General features: G+C 46.0%; 1 protein-coding gene across 1 annotated transcript in view; it reads left to right on the top strand.

The window, feature by feature from the left end:
* Window positions 1-21,781, top strand: part of LOC123756330 (MAM and LDL-receptor class A domain-containing protein 1) — a gene marked incomplete in the record, with an annotated part of 412,433 nt that overhangs the window by 99,679 nt on the left and 290,973 nt on the right. The window contains 1 exon segment of the mRNA XM_069331355.1: window positions 6,994-7,285. Within this exon segment, the coding sequence (XP_069187456.1) occupies window positions 6,994-7,285 (292 nt within the window).

The following is a 21,781-nucleotide window of genomic DNA, read 5'->3' as shown; positions in this document are numbered from 1 at the left end:
TCCACTTCTAAACTTCCATCACCAATGCCTCTCCTTCCTCAACCCCCCCCCCCCCCCCCCCCCCCCGCCAACCATACATAGTCCTACGCTGTTTTGACTCATGCCTCCACCCAACCTCTCACCAATACCTACTCTTCCCGCCCCTCGAGCTGTCTACCACCCTGACCCCCACCCTCTCACTGATCCCCGGCCACTCCCTGACCCCAACCCACACCCTGACTCCCACCCACACCCTTACCCCTGCCCAATCCTTGACCCCTGCCTACTCCCTGATCCCGGTCCACTCCCTGATCCCGGTCCACTCCCTGATCCCGGTCCACTCCCTGATCCCGGTCCACTCCCTATCCCACGCCAACTCCCTGACTCCCCTATCACTCCCTGACCCCTACCCAGTCCCCGACCACTGCCTTCTTCCTGACCCCCCACCCACTTCTTTACCCTGACTCCCAGACCCTCAGTCACTCTCCGACCCCACTCACTCTTACCCTTCACTTACTTCCTTACCCCCACTCACTTCCTTACATCCACTCACTCCCTGACTCCCCTGACTCCCCTCCCTGACTCCTCTCCCTGACCACCACTCACTCCCTGACTCCCCTGACTCCCCTCCCTGACTCCTCTCCCTGACCACCACTCACTCCCTGACCCAAACCCATACCCTGACTCCCACATACTCCCTGAACCCCACTCACCACTCAACATAGATTAGATTACTAATAAAGCAAGTGAACTGGCCGAAAGGGCACAGGAAGAAAACCCAGATGTAATATGACTCACAGAACCAAAATTGTCAGGAGTCATAACAAATGCAGAGTTTCCGCCGGACTACTATATAACCTATCCAAAGAAGGGATCTGAAAGAAAAAGGTTAAATTATCAAAGAGGAAAATATGATGAGATTAAGAACTTCCTAATGGGAATAGTATAGGAAACAAAATTCAGAGAAAAGACTGTACAAGATATGATGGACTACGTCACTCATAAGTGCTAGAAAGCTGCAAACAGGTTTATCCAACAAAGACAAAAATGGACAAAAAGAATAAAAATGAAAAACAACAGAATCCACATTTCTATCAGGAATGTAAGGAAGCAAAGCAATCAAGTTCAAGAATATGGAAAAACGAGAGAAATAGCAAAACACCAGAGAGCAGGGAGAGATACCAGAGGGCCAGGAATGAGTATCTCAGTGGGAGAGAAACAGAGAGAGACAGTATGAAAATGACATCATAAGTAAAGCATAGCCCCAACCAAACATACACGCTTAGTAACTGTTCCACAGCCCCATTAGGAGGCAAACAACAGCGAAGGAACAAGTGATGAAACTCAGAAAAAGGGAGAACAGATATACAGAGAATGACAAGGAAGTGAATGAAGAATTCTACAAGAGATTCCAGGAAGTCTTCACAATAGAGCAAGGAGCAGCCCCTGTAATAAATGAAGTGGCGGCAAACCAAGCAAGCCTGTAGGAATTTGAGCTCACCAGTGATAAGGTCAAAAGTAATCTGTTGGAGCTGAATGTGACAAAGGCTGTTGGGTTTGACAGAATCTCACCGTGGATACTAAAAGAGGGTGCAGAAGCACTAAGTTTGTAACTCTCTATGGTGTATAACAGGTCACTGGAAACAGGAGACCTGCCGGAAAGCTGGAAGACAGTTAATGTAGTCTCTATATACCAAAAGAGTGACAGACAAGAGGCACTGAACTACAGGCCAGTTTCCCTAACTTGTATACCATGCAAGGTGATGGAAAAGATCGTGAGGAAAAGGCTCATAGAATATTTAGGGAAAGCTTTGCAACACCACAAGCATAGGTTAAGGGATGGTAAATCGTACCTCACAGGCTTAAAAGAATTCTATCACCAGGCGACAATAATTATGTAATTAGAAGGGTGGACAGAAGGCATTTTCTTGGACTTGGCGAGTAACTGTTAGTGGGGTGGGGGGTGGAGGATATCGGAGTAGCGAGATGTCACCAGCGAAGTCTCACAGGACTCATCCTGTTTGATACATGTAAACGATCTTCCAGAAGGTATAAACTCATGCCTCTTAATGTTTGCTGATGATGCAAAAATTATGAGAAGAATGAAGAGAGATGAAGATAGACAGAGACTACAGGACGACCTGGACAAAATGGAGGAATGGTAGAGAGCGGGGATTAAAGAGCCAAAGCTCAACACCCCAAAACACACTTAGTTGCGTACACCTAGGTAAGTACCCACTCTCTGACACGGAAATATCTGGGAATATTTGAGAATGTCCAAGAAAAAGCTGAAAGGTTTTGGTACACGAACGCTGACGGAGTTACAAACAAAGCAGAGGATATTAAAGAAAAAGTGAAAATGACCCAGATTTGATTGCAACAGTGCGACCGAAAGTAAGTTGTATGATCTCTGATGCAATATTCCCAGGGGGATTCCAAGTGATAAAGAAAGACAGCAAAGGCAAGGAGGAGGATTTGCACTCCAAGTAAAACTGGAGTGGAAGTTCTAAGAAATCAAGAATTAAAGTGAAACGTAGACACACACTATCATTGGGACAATCTGGCAGTAGATGGAACAAGAATTGTTGTCCCTGGTAATTTACAACCCCCAACCAAACATCCGAGGACCCAGGCAGGAATAGACAACAATAAAGCATGCAGAGAGGCCATTGCAACAGTGGCACACAGAAGGAGAGCTAAACTTCTAGTCATGAGGGACCTAAATCATGGAGAGAGTGACTGGGAATCCAGAAATCCTCATTGTGGAAAAGAAACGTGGGGAGCGAAATTAGTGCAAGTTGTAGAAAGAAACTTCTTTACACAACATGTAAAGGGGGGAGGAGATACACCAAGCCTTCTGGACTTGATCTACACTTATACTGAGGAAGACATTGATAACTTATAGCATGACATACCACTAGGAGCAAGTGACCATTGTGTCCTGGTTTTCGACTACATGATGGAACTCAGAACAGTGACCGTAAAACAAGGAGCGAGGGAAGGTAGAGCAAACTATTAAAAAACACTACATGAAAGTAAGAGGTATCTGGGATGTGTGCAATAGGAGGAGGAACTTGGAGGGAAGAGGATCCAGGAAATGCTGGACCAAGTAAACTGAGGTGCAAATAGGGAGAAGAGAGATTCATACAACCATTAAGGGAAAAAAGTAGAACATATAATAACCGTTGTTCAATAGACAGTGCCTGGAAGGAAAATAAATAAACGTTGGGAGTGAAGGAAATACAGAAGGTAAAGAACTTAGGCAAACCGGATTAGATGCAACAGAGCGAAGAATGACTACACAGACAGAATATGATTGGCAGAAAGAAACTATGAAATTGATAGTGCCGTCAAATCAAAGAGTCCACCGAAACTCCTACATAACCATATAAGAACGAAAATGACAGTGAGTGACCAAGTTACCAGGTTACACAAAAGGGGAGGCCAATATACAGAAAATGATAAAAGAAATTTGTGAGGAGCTCAATGCCAGCTTCCATGGAGTGTTCACTACTGAGACTGGACAGCTCCCAGAGCTAGATGAAGAAGCATGACGAGAAACTATAGATATCGAGGTAATAGCGGAGGAAGAAAGAATACATCTACCATCGCTGGATGTTAATAAAGCTACTGGGCCTGATGAAGAATCACCATGGATGCTAAAAGAAGTACTAATACGAACCAATACGTCTACCAATAATCTTTAATAAGTCACTTTCACAGGGAAAATTGCCCAGTTGCCGGCAGAAGGCAAATGTGGTGCCTATCTACCAGAAAGGAGATAGAGATGAGGCACTTGACTACAGACCAATGTCGCTCACAAGCATACCCTGCAAAGTACTTGAGATAATTATAAGGCTAAGACTAGTTGCACACCTAGAAAAAATTAGGTTTGTAAGTAAATAACAACACGACTTTAGAGAAGGAAAATCATGCCTGACGAACCTCTTGGAGTTTTATGTGATACGGTAATGAAATAGAGACAGAGAAGAATGGGCAGATTGCATTTTTCTGAACTGCAAAAAGCCTTTGGTGCAGTTCCACATAGAAGATTATTATATAAACCTGAGGAACAGGTGGGAGTAGACGGAAACGTGCTATCATGGGTAAGGAATTATCTAACAGGACAGGTATCAGAGAGTGACAGTGAGGGGGCGAGGAGTCCGGACTGGCATAGAGTAACAAACAGGGTGCCTCAAGGATCGGTGCTGGGTCCCATTCTATTCCTCATTTATGTAAATGACTGCACGAGTTGTCTTTATGTCGGTGTTTGCAGATGATGCAAAACTAATGAAGAAGATTGAGACCGATGAGGATTGCAGGGTTCTCCATGATGACTTAAGCAGGTTACAGAGCTGGTCTGAAAAATGGCTGTTAGAGTTCAACACTAACAAGTGCAAGATGATAGAAATTGTAACAGGAGCGAGGAGGCCGAAATGCAATACACGATGAAGGTGAAACTACCTCCCTATAACGACTAGAAAAAGACTTGGTAGTGGCATAACCACCAAACCTAACCTCCAGAGGCTCATATAAATAGAATAACGTCAGCTGCATACTCTACTCTGGCAAAAGTCAAATCATCCTTCAGAAACTTGAATAAGGAGGCTTTTATATCACTGTATACCACCTATGTGAGGCCAGTTTTAGAGTATGCCGCCCAACGTGGAGCCTCCATCTTAAACAACCACATAAGGAAGCTCAAAAAGGTGAAGTTTGCAACGGATTACGTACGAAGACAGACGGAAGGAACTAAATCTGACGACTTAAGAGGGAGGGACTGGAGGTACTAAGTTTAAAATACCTAAAGGTGGGAAACAGAGGGAATGTTTACAATAAATATCTATATAACAAGGGGAAACGGACGGAAGCTTGAGACTCAGATGTATCATAGAGATGTTAAAAGTTTTCCTTTAGCGTAAGGGTAGTGAGTAAATGGAATGATCTAAAGGAGCAGCAGAAAAGCAGGGTCAAAGAAATAAAACTGGATCCTGAAGGCCTGAAAAAGATGAGTACACATACACACACACAGAGAAGGACTTCGTGACAAATCGCCAACATGGATTCAGGGAGGGTAAATCTTGCCTTACAGGCTTGATAGAATTCTACGATCAGTGACACAGATTAAGCAAGAAAGAGAGGGGCTGGGCGGACTGCATTTTCTTGGATTGTCGGAAAGCCTTTGACACAGTACCGCATAAGAGGCTGGTACATAAGCTGAGAGACAGGCAGGTGTAGCTGGTAAGGTGCTCCAGTGGATAAGGGGAGTATCTAAAGCAATAGGAAGCAGAGAGTTACGGTAGGGGGTGAGACCTCCGATTGGCGTGAAGTCACCAGTGGAGTCCCACAGGGCTCTGTACTCGGTCCTATCTTGTTTCTGATATATGTAAATGATCTCCCGGAGGGTATCGATTCATTTCTCTCAATGTTTGCGGACGATGCTAAAATTATGAGAAGGATTAAAACAGAAGAGGACTGTTTGAGGCTTCAAGAAGACCTAGACAAGCTGAAGGAATGGTCGAACAAATGGTTGTTAGAGTTTAACCCAACCAAATGTAATGTAATGAAGATAGGTGTAGGGAGCAGGAGGCCAGATACAAGGTATCATCTGGGAGAGGAAATTCTTCAGGAGTCAGAGAAGGAAAAAGACTTGGGGGTTGATATCACGCCAGACCTGTCTCCTGCAGCACATATCAAGCGGATAACATCAGCGGCATATGCCAGGCTGGCCAACATACGAACGGCATTCAGAAACTTGTGTAAAGAATCATTCAGAACTTTGTATACCACATATGTCAGGCCAATCCTGGAGTTATGCAGCCCCAGCATGGAGTCCCATATCTAGTCAAGGATAAGACTAAACTGGAAAAGGTTCAAAGGTTTGCCACCAGACTAGTACCCGAGCTGAGAGGTATGAGCTACGAGGAGAGACTACGGGAATTAAACCTCAACTTCGCTGGAAGACAGAAGAGTTAGGGGGGACATGATCACCACATTCAAGATTCTGAAGGGATTGATAGGGTAGATAAAGACAGTCTATTTAACACAAGGGGAACACGCACAAGGGACACAGGTGGAAACTGAGTGCCCAAATGAGCCACAGAGATATTAGAAAGAACTTTTTTAGTGTCAGAGTGGTTGACAAATGGAATGCATTAGGGGATGATGTGGTCGAGGCTCACTCCATACACAGTTTTCAAGTGTAGATATGACAGAGCCCGATAGGCTCAGGAATCTGTACACCTGTTGATTGACGGTTGAGAGGCGGGACCAAAGAGCCAGAGCTCAACCCCCGCAAACACAACTAGGTGAGTACAACTAGGTGAGTACATTTGCCAGATATATAATTAAAATTTCAAGTTAATAACATCGTTGATAGTGCTTGTACTATTGCTCGGGATAAAGTCTGGAATGATATGTACAAATAATTGCCATCCTGAATCAAAATCCCTATCCTATCTCATGGCTGTTTTTGTACAAAATAAAAATAAATAAAAATATTAATTTTCTTATTAAATTCAAGAATAAAAAGCTTTTGAGTTCGGTCATGAAAAAGGAACACTTTTTTTTTGGCATGGTGGTTGAAGAATACTTTAATGATTGTGGCTTGATGTGCGAATAATTCTCGTAAGTTTGGTCTGACATGTATATGAACTTAGAGTTTGTTATGTCAGAAAACTTAATTTAAGGTTATGAATAAAGAATACTTTTATTATTTTTTACATGAACAATATAGTTGGTCACTACATAGAATACTTGTAAGTTTTGCCATAATAAAAAAACATAATCCAAGTTTTACCAAATAAAAATAATACAAAAATGAGCAGCAGATGATATAACAATATTATTAGAACATTTTATATCATATAAATAGTTAAAAAATACAGAACTGTGGTGATCAGTTTCTTACTGCACTGTTGGTCTTTTTGCTCAGGGTAACATGTATATGTTTGTAAGAACATGGAAAAGAGTTTGTCGGTTAAATATTCTGTAGCTTTTCACTCTTTCTCTAAGTACTCAATTGGAGGCCTTGGCGTGGAAGCTCTGGAGATCCTCCTCCTCACCTTCACAACGTGGACGTGGAGGAAGCCATCGCCAACACATCTGTGCCACTGGACTATCACGCCATGCCTCTCTGGTAGAACCAAACAGACAACGCACGGGGAGTGGCAGGAGGCGCGCGTGACTTTCTCCGCCGTGTCTCAGCACAGCTTGGTGTTCTCCACCTCCCCGGACTCCCGCTACGCCAATTACCACGGCTACGCGGCCGTCGACCACGTCACCTTCACACCAGGACCTTGCCAGAGTAAGTGGTTAGAAATGATGCTAACGCGCGCCTCTCCTCTGCAGCCAGAGGATGGTTCGGGTTTAGTGTTATATATCGGACACACACACACACACACACACACACCACACACACACACACACACACACACACACACACACACACACACACACACACACACACCAGACCTGTTCCCTGAAGCTCAATCAAGAGGATAACATCAGCAGCATATGCCAGGTTGGCTAACATAAGAATGGCCTTTAGAAACTTGAGTAAGGAATCTTTCAGAACATTATATACCACACATGTCAGACCAATCCTGGAGTATGCGGCTCCAGCATGGAGTCCATATCTAGTCAAGCATAAGACTAAACTGGAAAAGGTTCAAAGGTTTGCCACCAGACTAGTACCCGAGCTGAGAGGTATGAGCTACGAGGAGAGGACTACGGAATTAACCTCACTTCGTTGGAAGACAGAAGAGTTAGGGGGGACATGGGTCACCACATTCAAGATTCTCAAGGGAATCGACAAGGTGATAAAGACAGGCTATTTAACACAAGGGCACACGCACTAGGGGACACAGGTGGAAACCGAGTGCCTAAATGTGCCACAGAGATATTAGAAAGAACTTTTTTAGTGTCAGGGTGGTTGACAAATGGAATGCATTAGGAAGTGATGTGGTGGAGGCTGACTCCATACAAAGTTTCAAGTGTAGATATGATAGAGCCCAATAGGCTCAGGAACCTGTACATCCCCAAGCACAACTAGGTGAGTACAACTAGGCGAGTACAAACACACACACACACACATACATACACACACATACACACACACACACACACACACACACACACACACACAACACACACACACACACACACACACACCACACACACACACACACACAATTATATATATATATATATATATATATATATATATATATATATATATATATATATATATATATATATATATGTCGTACCTAGTAGCCAGAACGCAGTTCTCAGCCTACTATGCAAGGCCCGATTTGCCTAATAAGCCAAGTTTTCATGAATTAATTGTTTTTTGACTACCTAACCTACCTAACCTAACCTAACCCTAACTTTTTCGGCTACCTAACCTAACCTAACCTTTAGAGATAGGTTAGGTTAGGTTAGGTAGGGTTTGGTTAGGTTCGGTCATATATCTACGGTAATTTTAACTAAAATAAAAATAATTGACCTGATACATAATGAAATGGGTGGCTTTATCATTTCATAAGAAAAAAAATAGAGAAAATATATTAATTTAGGAAAACTTGGGTTATTAGGCAAATCAGGCCTTGCATAGTAAGGCAAAAAGTGCGTTCTGGCTACTAGGTACGACATATTATATACTATATATAATATATATATATATATATTATGTGACGGTGTTCCCCCTTATATTTCTCCCACGCCTGCAGTAAGAGTCATGTCCACTTTACCCGAGCGTTTCTCTAGCGTCGCAGGCATCAGTTTGGTATATGTGGGAGAAAGTAGTGTTCTCGAAGTGCCGAGAAATTTATAAAAGAAGAGTATTTTGGGCTGTGGTTTATGCCTTTAGGAAGCCAATATGGCGCTGGCTCTTCTGTTTTGCCGCCAAAACTGTGTGACGTCAGTGACACCAGATTGGTCACCGACAGCGACGTGGCACAGGGAGCCAATGAAAACCTCCCGTGGGCGAATATGACGTCACGAAGGAAGGGGGGTCCGGTCATCGCGCCGCGCTGGCGCCATCAGTCTAAGACAGCACGTCAAGGAGGTCGGACGTGCGCTGGGGGGTCCTGTCAGTTGGACAGTTTACCCCGACTCTGGATGATTTACGCATCACCCGTGGTCTGCCATCACCTGTGGGGTCTTCCTTCGTTCATGGTGTTGGACCAGAGAAAGGGATTGACAGAATACTTGAGCAACAAGTGCTCCAGGAACAGGTGTTGTGCAGTTGAAGACTAGGCAGGCGACGTATGCGACGGCTGATAGCTTCACAGTGATGACGTAGTGCCAGGGCCAATCCTCCAGAGGGAATCAGTCTGACACGACACGTCAAGGTGGTTGGACGTGCGAAGATTGGTCCTGTCAGTTTGACAGTTGTTTCCCGCTCCCCGTGGATTTTACGCGTCACCCGAAGTCTGCAAGTACTCTGTGAGGTCTTCCTTCGTTCATGTGTTGGACCAGAGAGGGAATCGACGGATATTGAGCAACAAGTGCTCCAGGACAGGTACTGTGCAAGAAGAAGTGAAGTCTGTGCAGTGACGTATGCGACGTCTTGAGGCAGTTCACCCGTTTGTGACGGCGTAGTGGCTGGACCGAGCCACCGAGAAGCAGTGAAGAGGAAAACTATTCGGGAATCCGAACGACTGCAGCCGAGACGTAGGCGGGCAGCCGTAGCTGGGAGGAGAAGTGACGGCCGGGAGACTGACTCCAACCCTACAAGAAGTCGAGGAGGAGCACGGACCTGCAGTGAAAAGGCACGGAGACGACGCGTTTATGGTGGGACGTTGATTGAGTTCCTGGAGGACACGACAGGTGTGTGTGGGGGGCGTTTCCCTACACGAGGCAGGAGCCAGGACCAGGAGCTACAACTCAACTCTCACCGGAGGATAGGTGGAAGTAGGTGATTCTAGTTTCCCTCCCAATTCCCCTTTAGTCAGCTATATTATTTAGCCAGAGGAATTTTGTATGTCGTGAGCAAGGCTCACCTATGTCACAGTAAGGCACCAGTGTGCAGAGTGGGACTATATAGAGTGCTCACGGAATTTATTGCTATTATTGGTGTATGCAGGCACCCGGAGTAATTGATGAATTTACTGTGTTGATAACGTCTTTCATGAGACTTTAATATGATCATTTAATGAGAGAATATATATATAAATAGGCCAGTATTTGGAGTTAGGCTATGTGCCCAGTAACTATATTATTACCATTATTGATATCTATGATTCATCCATATATATATATATGTCTATGCTTGTGTATTGAATAATCATTCATGTGTGCAGGGATTAATTGTGTTATCGCCCATGAAAGAATTACTGAGAAACTCCAGTGATATATACTTGCATACGTATCATTAAATGAAGGCAGTGTGATATACCATTACAGTGAATTATTGTCACCTTTAATATAGAAATGTTTTGATTGAGCTCAAGGTTCAGTGTAGCTAAGTATTTACGTGCTATTGTCGCAAATATTGTGTGTTCGAACTTCTAGTGATCTTTGAGAATTTAAAGAACAGAGCGCGTGACGCCAGGAAAACAAGCAATAACGTTCACACGGCGAGAAGGGCGCGGCCCAGCTGATTTTGACATTGACGCGTCAGGGTGGAGCATTGCCAGCTTGGCGAGTTCATGATTATGTGTGTGGGAACGAGCGACTTCTGCTTGGAACAGCTGTTTGCTTATTTGATATAATCTTGTGATGTCTTTGAATGAGTTTTAAGTAAAATACAAAGTACATTGGTGTTTATATCATCCCCTTCATATTTCTTGTGGCTATATAAAACCTGAAAGCAAATAGGGATAGAAGTAAATACCTGCCTGATATCAGATCTATTGAGTGTGTCCTTGCCACTGTTACCACAATTCAACAAAACCACTGACGTGTTACTGGACACCGGAAACACCAGTTGGCGACCTTGTGGTTAGTAGTAGAGCCCATGACGGGCGGGCACACAATAGTTAAGTGAACAAGTTGTGTTCCCACTCCTTCTCGATCAGAGGCCGGGTGGGATTGACTGGGATACTCTCCTGGCATACAGTGGCGCCGCGAGGATTAGAGTGAAGACCTGCAGGGCTACAGTGAGTGACCTTGAGTATACTGTTACTCGCCCCTCTCTTAATGAGGTGAACCCTGACATTGGCGACCTCGCCAAGATTAAGTACTTATACTGTCGCTTACCGAGGAACCCCGACAATATATATATATATATATATATATATATATATATATATATATATATATATATATATATATATATATATATATATATATATATATATATATATATATACATATATATGTTGTACCTAGTAGCCAGAACGTCGTACTCGGCCTGCTATGCAAGGCCCTATTTGCCTAATAAACCAAGTTTTCCTGAATTAATATATTTTCCCTAATTTTTTTCTTATGGAATGATAAAGCTACCCATTTCATTATGAATGAGGTCCTTTTTTTTAATTGGAGTTAAAATTAACGTAGATATATAACCGAACCTAACCAACCCGATACTTTGCCAGATATTGGTAGTGACCACAAAACCCGTCGGTATAAAATTTATTAACTTTCAGCCACCAACATATCCCCTAACGCTCCCCAAGTGGAGCATTAAGAAACTCGATAAACATAAATGGGCTGATATTGTCCGTCTCCCAGATACAGACGCTGTTGACCCCCAACATGCGACTGTCTACAATCACCTCGGCCATAAATTCTGCAGCCACCCAAAGGTTCAAGAAAACTTCAGGACATAGATCAAACAAACCACTTAAACCGTGGTGGAACGCAAAATGTGCATGAATAGTCGCTCTACGCCGACGAGCCATACAGAACTGGGTCAATCTCCGGCGGGCCACAGCATCAGCCCCCCACAAAAAATTACTGTCAACAAAGGACATCATGGACAAAATGTTGAGTCAACCTCACCCACCACACACCATTTAAAAGTCTGGGCTACATTTAACAGCATTAAAGGTTAACATTCCATAAGTTTCCCTGATGATCAACGGCTCACTATGTCAAACACCTCAGGGGCGTGCAAATGTGCTTGCTGAATGTCATAACCTACTTCAGGCCCAAGAACTCTCCCTCAGACAAGAAATTGACCATGCCATACCGCTGCCCATGCTCGGCGTTGACAACATGTACACCTTAAGCGAGCTACAATTAGCATTAACCCGCCTACCTCCTAGCAAGGCACCTGGAGAGGATGGAATTTCATTTGAACTTATCAATATCTTCCATCGACTGCACATCTAAACTATTACTACTTATGCTAAACTCACAGAAATATTACCTCACAATGGCAGACCAGTATTATTCTTCCTTTCCTTAAACCAGGAAAGGACCCATCCCAACCTGCGTCATACATACCTATCTTCTTACTATCATGCCTCAGTAAAGTCATAGAAAGGCTAGTACATACTCGCCTCTAATGGTACCTTGAGTATAATAATATTTTACCGTCACTCCGAGCTGAATTTCGACCGCAATGCTGCACACTTGATCAAATACTCTGCATTGAACATGAAATTCGCACCTCTCACAGAAGCAGTAAATTCTGTATTGTTCTCTTCCTAGACCTTAAAGGAGCTTTTGATAGCATTCCTCATACTTGCCTCATGGCAAAGCTTGTACGTTTAGGCGTACAGGGAAGATTACTTCTATGGTTACAGTCCTATCTTAAAACAGGACCCCCCTCAGCTCGTTGTTGCCGTGAGGGGGGCTTAGTGGGCAGCTGCTGGAGTGTGATGCTCCTTGGGACAGTCCTGTCAATTTTTTTTTATTTTTATTTTTTTTTTTAGCCTTGTGCTCCAGCTGCCGTCCTCTCCAATTATGCTGAGCACCTTTTCCTTTTCCTTCTGTTTCGTTTTTCTCCCCCCTCTTCTCCTATCTGCTTGCCGTTTCCTGCCGACATTTTGCTTGTTCTGTTTATTCCCTTGGACTTCTTCTATTTTGACGCCCGGGTGCTTGAGGAGGCATACTCTTGCACCCGTAGAACTGTAGTACCCGACGTCGAGAGCGAGGGGAACCTTTTATTGTCAATCCTTTCGTCGCTGAACCCAATCTCGACGGACTGTCGGTTCTTAAGGTGGCGTTTGTGGGGCATATACTCAAGACGCACCCCTAGGAGGCCCCGGCATGATCGGCGATAGCTTCTTGTTGGGTGTCTTGCCTCTAATTGTGGCTCCATGGTGGGTGTGGGGGCACATTCGTGAATGAATATTCCTTTTCGTAGCGATGATAACCCCTGTTTTGACTGTTTCTGTTTTACCTTCTCAGGCTCGTGGGGTGGACGACCAAGCCCCTGAGTCGGCCTGTATTGGAAGACCAGGCTCTGTAGCTCCCGCTGCGTTGGGCCCCGAACTTGCTCCTCCTTTGACCGTCCTGATTCCTTCCCCCAGCTCCCCTCCCTCCTCTGTGGTTGGGTCGAGCCTCCAGCCCCCAGTGGTGACCACTTCGTCCCCTGGTGCGGCTAAGTCTCTCGTTGTGACTACTGCGCCTTTTAACCCCTCTCTGGGGGTTCTCACCGCCGTCCTCGTCACGGCCGCCCTCGCTCGATTCCTTCCCGTTCCGATACCTATCAAGCCTTGTTTGGTCCAGCTTCGTGGGCCAAATATTTTGATCTTCTCCCTCTTGATTCTACGCCTCCTGACGATTTCTCCCTCCATCGACATCTCATTGATTGCATGGATGCCTCCGTTAGTTTCAACCCCACTCGTCTCGGTACGCGTGTCGTTGCTGCTCCTTTTCAGGATGCTGCTTCCCGCTTGGCTGCCTTATCCTGCCTTGCCGAGACCCCTGTTCGGGTCTCGAGGAACGCTCAGTTGAATGCCAGTGTTGGCACTATTCTGCTCCCGCCCCATGTTGCGACCGGTGTTCGGGACCTGCAAGACTGCCACGACGATATTCGTCATATCCTTGCTGCCCAGGGCCATTCTATTCTCCAGGTGGACACGTTTACTCGTCCCCCTAGTGGTAGTCGCCGTCAACCCCTCCGTGTTGTGAAGATTACCTTTGATGGTAGGACCCTTCCCCCTTCTGTCATTCTTGCTGGTGCCAGGTGCTCTGTCCAGGAGAACATTCCTTCTCCTCGGCTCTGTAACAAGTGCTGGAGGTTTGGGCATGGTGCCCTCCACTGCTCCGGGACTGTCTCTCTCTGTCCTTTGTGTGGTGGCGAAGGTCACTCTAAGTCGGAGTGCACTTCTCCCCAGGCTCGTTGCCTCAACTACGGTGAGGCCCATCCGCCCTTCTCCCGTGCGTGTGTCCATTACAAGCTTGAGGCAGCCGTCCTCCACTTGAAGCACCGGGAGCATTTATCTTTTCCAGAGGAGAGATGCCAGGTTCGCCGGCTCCCGCCTTATGCTAATATCTCTTATGCTCGCGTGTTGCGCTCTTCCTCTCCTCGTCCTTCCCACCTTTCTCAGACTCACAACCGTTTCCGGGCCTTGGACCCTGATACGCCCACTGCCCCCTCCTCTGTTCCTTTGGGTTCTCTCCCGAAGGATCCACCTCCTGGTCCTCTGTCTGGGGTTCCCCTTCTTTCTACCCGGTCTGTCTTGTCTCCTGTGTCTTCTTCCTCGTCTCCCTCCGTTCCTCCTTCCCATCCTTCCCCTCCATCTCTTGATTCTCCCCGCCGCCTGTCGGTACAGGCTGATGTCCATCGCTCTCCAAACGGCCGTCATGTGTGCTCTCGTTCAGCTTCTTCTGTTGAGACGCTAGAATCCGTTGCCCAGTACGTAGTTGCTGGGACACCTGTCTCTTTAAGTCAGAAGCGTAAGCCTGGCTCCTCTTCTTCCTCCTCCCCGGCGGGTAAGAAGGTTTCGCTTTCTTCCTCGGCCCCTACTTCTGCCTCTCTCGCTCCTTCCCCTCCCATTTCGGTGGTTGCGCCCCCTGTTCCTGCTATGGAGGTTTTTTTTAGCCCCTGCTTCCCTCTCGGTTGCTGCCCTTGCTGAGGTGCACTCCCCTCTTTCTACTCCTCTTCCTGCTGCTGTCCTTGACTGCTCCCCTCCGTTATCTCCTCCTCTTCCTCCTCTGGTCCCCGCCCGCCCACGTCTGGTCTGTTCTCCCGTTTTCTTCCCTCCGTCTTTGCTCAGTTTACCCATGCCCCCTAACCCTGACTTTGCTGACCCTGATCCCGACCCTGATATTCTTTAACGTGCTGTTGCTCTTTTGCCTTTGTTTCTTCCTTGTTCTCTGTTGTTGTCCTTTCTCTTCTCCTCGATGTCTATTCTTCAATGGAACGTTCGAGGTTATTACGCCAATTTCCTCGAACTCCAACTTCTGATTTCGCAGTTTTCGCCCCTATGTGTCTGTCTCCAGAAGCCGATGCTTGGTGCTCGTCCTGGTCGTTTTCGTGGCTATTCCTTTCTCTTCCCCCCCCCCCCAGCCATTACTGGGGCTCCTAATTCTTCTGCTCTCTTGATTCGCGCTGATGTTTCCTTTGTTCCTTTACTTTTTCCTTCCCCTCTCCATTGTTCTGCTGCTCGTATCTTTGTGAGGAAATGGTACACAGTTTGTTCCATTTATCTCCCCCCGAGTGTCCCGCTTTCTCTTCCTGATTTGAAACACCTCCTAGACTCCTTGCCGGAGCCTGTGCTCCTGCTTGGTGATTTCAATTGTCGTCATTCTCTTTGGGGTGATGTTCTGACGAATACCCGGGGTCACCTTCTTGAGCCGTTTCTCCTCTCTTCTTCCCTGTCTCTTCTGAATTCTGGTGATCCCACTCATTTGGACTCTCGGACTCTCACCCTTTCCTCTCTTGATCTTTCTCTCTGCTCTTCTTCTCTTTACTTAGATTTTACGTGGCAGGTTCTTGATGACCTCCATGGCAGTGATCATTTTCCCATCCTTGTTTCCTTTTTCTCTTTTCGCTCTTCCCTCTCTTTCCCTAGGTGGCAGTTTGCTAAGGCGGACTGGACCCTATTTACCCCCAGTGCTGCTCTCTCTGACCACTCACTTCTGCCTCTCTCTCGCGCTCTCCTCCTTTTTCATGACACTGTCTTCGACGCTGCCCTCCGCTCTATTCCTCGCTCTTCCTCACGGGGTCCACGGAAGTGCGTTCCCTGGTGGAATGCGGACTTTTCTCGGGCTGTCCGCTGTAAGCATGCAGCCTGGAAGAGGCACCGCCGTAGGCAGACGACCGATTCTTTTCTTTTCTTTCGGAAAGCGAGTGCGGTGGCCCGTAGGGCCATCCGTACAGCTAAACGTGAATGTTAGGCATCTTATGTCTCAACAATTACGTCCGAAACTCCTCTGCCCCAGATCTGGAAGCGTATTTGCAAGATACCGGGTAAGTTCGTTCCCGATGTTTCACCGGTCCTTCACCTCCATGATACTCTTGTGGCGGACCCGTTGCAGGTCGCTTCCGAACTGGGTTCCCACTTTTCTTCTGTTAGCTCTGGTCTTCATCTTCCCCAATCTTTCCTTCTTCGTAAACCTGTCCTTGAGTCTCGTCCTTTAGATTTCTGCACTCGTCTTCAGCTTCCCTATAACGATCCCTTCTCTCTCTCTGAACTTCGTTCTGCCCTGGCCCTCTGCGGTTCTACGGCGGCGGGCTCCGATGGTATTCATAATGAGATGCTTCGCCATCTCCCTCCGAGCACGTCTCAGTATTTACTGAGTCTGTATAATCAGATCTGGGAGTCGTCGTCAGTCCCTGAGGACTGGCTCGATGCCGTTGTCCTCCCTGTTCACAAACTGGGGTCTCTGGGAACTTCCCCTAAAGACCTTCGCCCTATTGCCCTCACAAGTTGTCTGCAATCTCTTTGAACGTATGGTTAACGTTCGTCTGATGTGGTTCCTGGAACACCATCACCTCCTCTCCCCTTCTCAATTTGGTTTCCACAAGTGCCGCAGCACGACAGATGTCCTGGTGAACTTGGAGGTCTATATTCGTACTGCTTTTGCTGCGGAGACCTCCGTTGTTGCCGTCCTTTTTGACCTGGAAAAGGCTTACGACACCACTTGGCGATATCATATTCTATCTCAACTTCATCCTTTTGGCCTTCGTGGTCATCTCCCTCTCTTTCTCCGCAGCTTCCTCTCTCGTCGTTCCTTTCGGGTGCGCCTTGGTACCACTCTCTCTGCCTCTTTTCAGCAATACGAAGGTGTGCCCCAGGGTAGTGTTCTGAGCACTACTCTTTTTCTGGTTGCCCTCAATAGTCTTCTTTCCTCTCTTCCTTCAGGTGTCTTCTCCGCTCTCTATGTCGATGATCTTACCCTTTGCAGTCAGGGTGATGATTCGCCTCTCCTTCAGCGCCGGCTTCAACTTGCAATTGATGCCATGTCGTCTTGGGCCACCGATCATGGCTTCAAGTTCTCTACTTCTAAGACTTGTGCCATGACTTTTACGCGGAAACGGGTCGTTCTTCGTCCCTCTTTGTCACTTTATGGTCATCCCCTTGAGTACAAAGATTCCGCGAAGCTTTTGGGGTTATTCCTTGTCACTCGTTTGTCTTGGTCTCCCCATATCTCTTACCTCCGTGTTGAGTGCTCTAAGGCCCTTACCCTCCTTCGGGTCTTGTCCCATACTTCTTGGGGGGCAGATAGGCGCACACTCCTTGCTTTACATTCCTCTCTCGTCCTGTCCAAGCTCGATTATGGTTGCCCTGCTTACTCGTCTGCTTCTCCTTCTACTCTTCGCCGTCTTGATGCTTTGCACCATACTGGGTTGCGCCTCAGTTCTGGTGCCTTTCGTTCGACTCCCGTCCTTAGCTTGTATCTTGACACTGGCTTCCTGTCTCTCCAGGACCGCCGTGATCGCTACTGTCTTCGCTATCTTGGGCGGTCCTTACCTCATCCTTCCTCTCGCCTCTGTCGTGCTTTAACTTTTACCCCTCCTGCGGTTCCTGTTCCTCTTCACCACCTCCCTCTTTCTGTCCGGTTATCTCGCCTACAGGATTCTCTTTCCGTTCGTATTTCTAATGTTTCTCCTCGTGTTGTTCCTTCTTTGCCCCCGTGGAGAGTCCCTCTTCCGCGGTTTTGTACATCTTTGACCCGTATCACTAAAGCCTTTACCCCTCCTACGGTTCTAAAACGCCTTTTCCTTGAGCACTTTTCTTCTCACTCCCACTCCGTTTCTGTCTTCACCGATGGGTCTAAGTCTGCGGACGGTGTTGGCTACTCTGTTGCTTTTCCTGATCGCACTTATATGTGTCGCTTGCCTCCGGAGACTAGCATCTTTACAGCGGAGCTTTATGCTATTCTCTATGCTCTTCGTCTCCTGCTTGCTCGTTGTCAGTCTTCCTTTGTAGTTGTTGTTGACTCTCGTAGTGCCCTCATGGCTCTCGGGTCCTTTAATCTGGTTCATCCAGTAGTTGTCGAGATCCAGCATTGGCTGTTTCTTGTTCACAGTAAATTTAAGTCGGTTGAGTTTTGTTGGGTTCCCAGCCATATTGGTATGTCTTTAAATGAGCGTGCGGATGCTGCCGCCAAGGAAGCTGTCTGCGCATGTCCCCCTCTCTCGTAAAGGTGTTCCATTTTCCGACTTTTACCCGGTTATCCATTCCTCCGTCCTTACCCGTTGGCAGGCTTCTTGGTCGTGTGTTACTGGTAACAAACTGCGTACTCTTAAATGTTGTGTTTCCTCGTGGCCGTCCTCCTACCACCGTAACCGGCGATGGGAAACAGCTCTGGCGAGGTTGCGTATTGGCCATACTCGCTTAACCCTTGGTTACTTGATGGAGCGCCGCCCTGCTCCTTATTGTCCTAGTTGCATTGTCCCTCTTACGGTCGTGCATGTCCTTCTTGAATGTCCTGACTTCCAAGACGAGCGTGTGTCTTGCTTTCCGACCGCCCTTCGCGGTCACCTGTCCCTCTTTAGAATTCTTGGTGACTCGGATACTTTTGATATCGTTCGCCTTATGCGTTTTTGTTCTCGTATTGGCATCCTTGGTGATATTTAGTACCCTCTGATTATTCTGCGCATTTGATGGTGCTACATAGCCTTCCTGGTTTGGTGCCTTCTTTTGATAATTACTTACTTACGAACAGGACCTCTAAAGTCTATATACACGGCAAGTTTTCAGATATCATTCTAATACAAACGGATGTCCTGCAAGGCTCCATTCTAAGCCCAACCCTTTTTGCTGCATTCTTAGAAGATTCACCTAACACCCACCCTGTTCACCATTCGGTATACGCTGATGATTTAAATTGAATTATTCAGACAATGGCCTACCTATATAGTCTCAACAATGCAAACAACACTTGACCACATCATAGATTGGACACAACAATGGGGCCTCCAAGTTAGTACTATCAAAACCTGATATCAGATTTTCACTAAAAAAAAAAGGCTTGTTCATCTACCCACACTCATAATACACAACACTCCCATCCAAACGTTCGAGAACATAAATACCTTGGTATGCATTTTGACTCGCCCTTACCTGGAAAGCCCACATTCAACATCATAAACAGATGATACAACCACGACTTGCCATACTTAAAGCCCTCACTGGCACCATTTGGGGAGTACACCATAATATTTTTTATGGTGTACTTTTATGGTGACGTCACTTTACTTCAAAACTCTGAAACCCAACATACTGTCCCCCCCCCCCTATTCCACTTTGGTTTTATACAACTCCTAATACTTCAATACAGTTGGAAGACAACATTCCAAAGTCTGCACCAAACTCAGTCATAGCCTCAGTCTTTGCCTTAACAATGAAAAATTGCTACCACAAATTGAAATACCACAGCGATTTATACAGATGGATCTCGCGTCCTCATGAACAACGCACTAGCGCGCAGAATGGATACTGAAATACCATCTCGAGCAGGGATTGTATTTCCTTCGTGGATTAGATTATTTCGTTCATGAATCTAGATCATTCATAGATACCTAAGAACCATAAAAAGTGTTTGTAGCTCTGATACCTATGACTTACGGATTTTATAATAAATTTGATAATTAATGCATAATGAATTTAGTGACGTGGACTGTAAAACTTCGGTTTAAAGTGGAGTGATTCCCCTACACATCCTTTGTCGGGGGGGGGGGGGGTTAATAAGCACCCCAGAAGTGACTCGAACTCGGACCGACAGGAGCACATTGCTACTGGTGTACACGGTGCCTTAAACAACTCGACCATCAGTGACCGTACAAAACGTGGTGATAGCTGAGGCTATATGAACCACCTCCCCGACGGCACTTTGATGGTAATCTTGGGCATAGCTTTTCATCAAATCACCTCTTTTTGTGGGGCCACGTGAACAACATCCTGTAGGAAGAGGGAAGATCTGGCATACAGCTAGAAGCCGGAGGCAGGCAACAATTAATTTTTACTTTTGATTGGGTCTGACGTCTAGTGATGCGTATCACATCACTAGACGTCACTCCCAATCAAAAGTAAAAATTAATTGTTGATTGGGGAGCCGGTCGGCCGAGCGGACAGCACGCTGGACTTGTGATCCTGTGGTCCTGGGGTCGATCCCGGGCGCTGGCGTGAAACAATGGGCAGAGTTTCTTTCACCCTATGCCCCTGTTACCTAGCAGTAAAATAGGCACCTGGGTGTTAGTCAGCTGTCACGGGCTGCTTCCTGGGGGGTGGAGGCCTGGTCGAGGACCGGGCCGGGGGGGACACTAAAAGCCCCGAAATCATCTCAAGATGACCTCAATATAACCTTCGGCTTCTAGCTGTATGCAAAATCTTCCGTCTTTTTTCAGGATCAATGGAGGACCATTCAACAGTTGTATGCTTGAAGCCGAATTCATTTGGATGTTGATTACTGGTGTCAACTCCCGAATGAACACAACTTCAAGCGTACGAAGCCTCGTACGGTGGTCGGTGTGTGTAATTATTATCGCATCTTTCACTATGTCTTGGCGATTCAGAATGGTGTTGTGGTGTTGCTTAATTCCTCCCTCTTGCAAATGAAGTGTGAGACGTCTGCTTAGTGTATTCGTCGTATTTCCAAGGTAGCATATATTTCGGTGTGCACAGTCTCCAGATCTGTATTTGTATTGAAACATTACTTTTAGTACATATGTTTGTCAGAAGAGGCAGAGATGTTATTTATCATAATGAGAGAAGATGTGCGAGGGTTGTTATAACAAATAACAGGACGAGACCTTGCGTTTTCACTGCAAGGTTTACAATTCCTGTCAATTATATCTCGTATCACCTTCTCATCTATCTTGTATGCCCGAGTAAATGTATCTGTAATTCACTACAATGCCTTCCCTTGGGGGCCGATTTTTCACCCCTGGAGCCTGACTATTTTCAGATAGCGACTTAGCTTTTTACTAACGATTTCGTCAAATTCTGAATTGCTGTAATCGTTGTTCACAACAATTTGGCGGATTCGTTCAAGTTCATGGTGCATCAAGTTTTACTTAGTGCAAGAGCTGCCAAGTAGAGAATGTATGTATTGCGGGACCTATGCAATACGTACAGTGATGATGCTTCTCTTATACCTATCAATGCATTCACTCCTACCGTTCATACATTTTCTCTGCATCAGTTGGTTTACGATACACATCTGTGATGAATTTATCTGAATTACCGTCAACGAGAACATTGACGAATGGAATACTGCCTCCTTCACTATTCTCAACGGTGAACTTCAAGCCGGAGAATTCTTGTAGCTTGTCACGAAGCCTCTCCAATGTGTTATCATTGTCATCACATACGAATGTGTCGTCTACTTATCTTCAGAAGATAATAGGGTTCAGCCCTTCCCTCTGCATGATGGACGACTCAACATAAGACATGAATTAAGTTATTTGACTTATTAACTTATTTGTTATTTTGTTCGCCAAGTTATTGAC

This window comes from Procambarus clarkii, chromosome 25, assembly GCF_040958095.1.
Source record: "Procambarus clarkii isolate CNS0578487 chromosome 25, FALCON_Pclarkii_2.0, whole genome shotgun sequence".
Lineage (NCBI taxonomy): Eukaryota > Metazoa > Arthropoda > Malacostraca > Decapoda > Cambaridae > Procambarus > Procambarus clarkii.
Note: the sequence above shows the minus strand (reverse complement) of the source record. Positions and strands in the feature narration are given on the sequence as shown.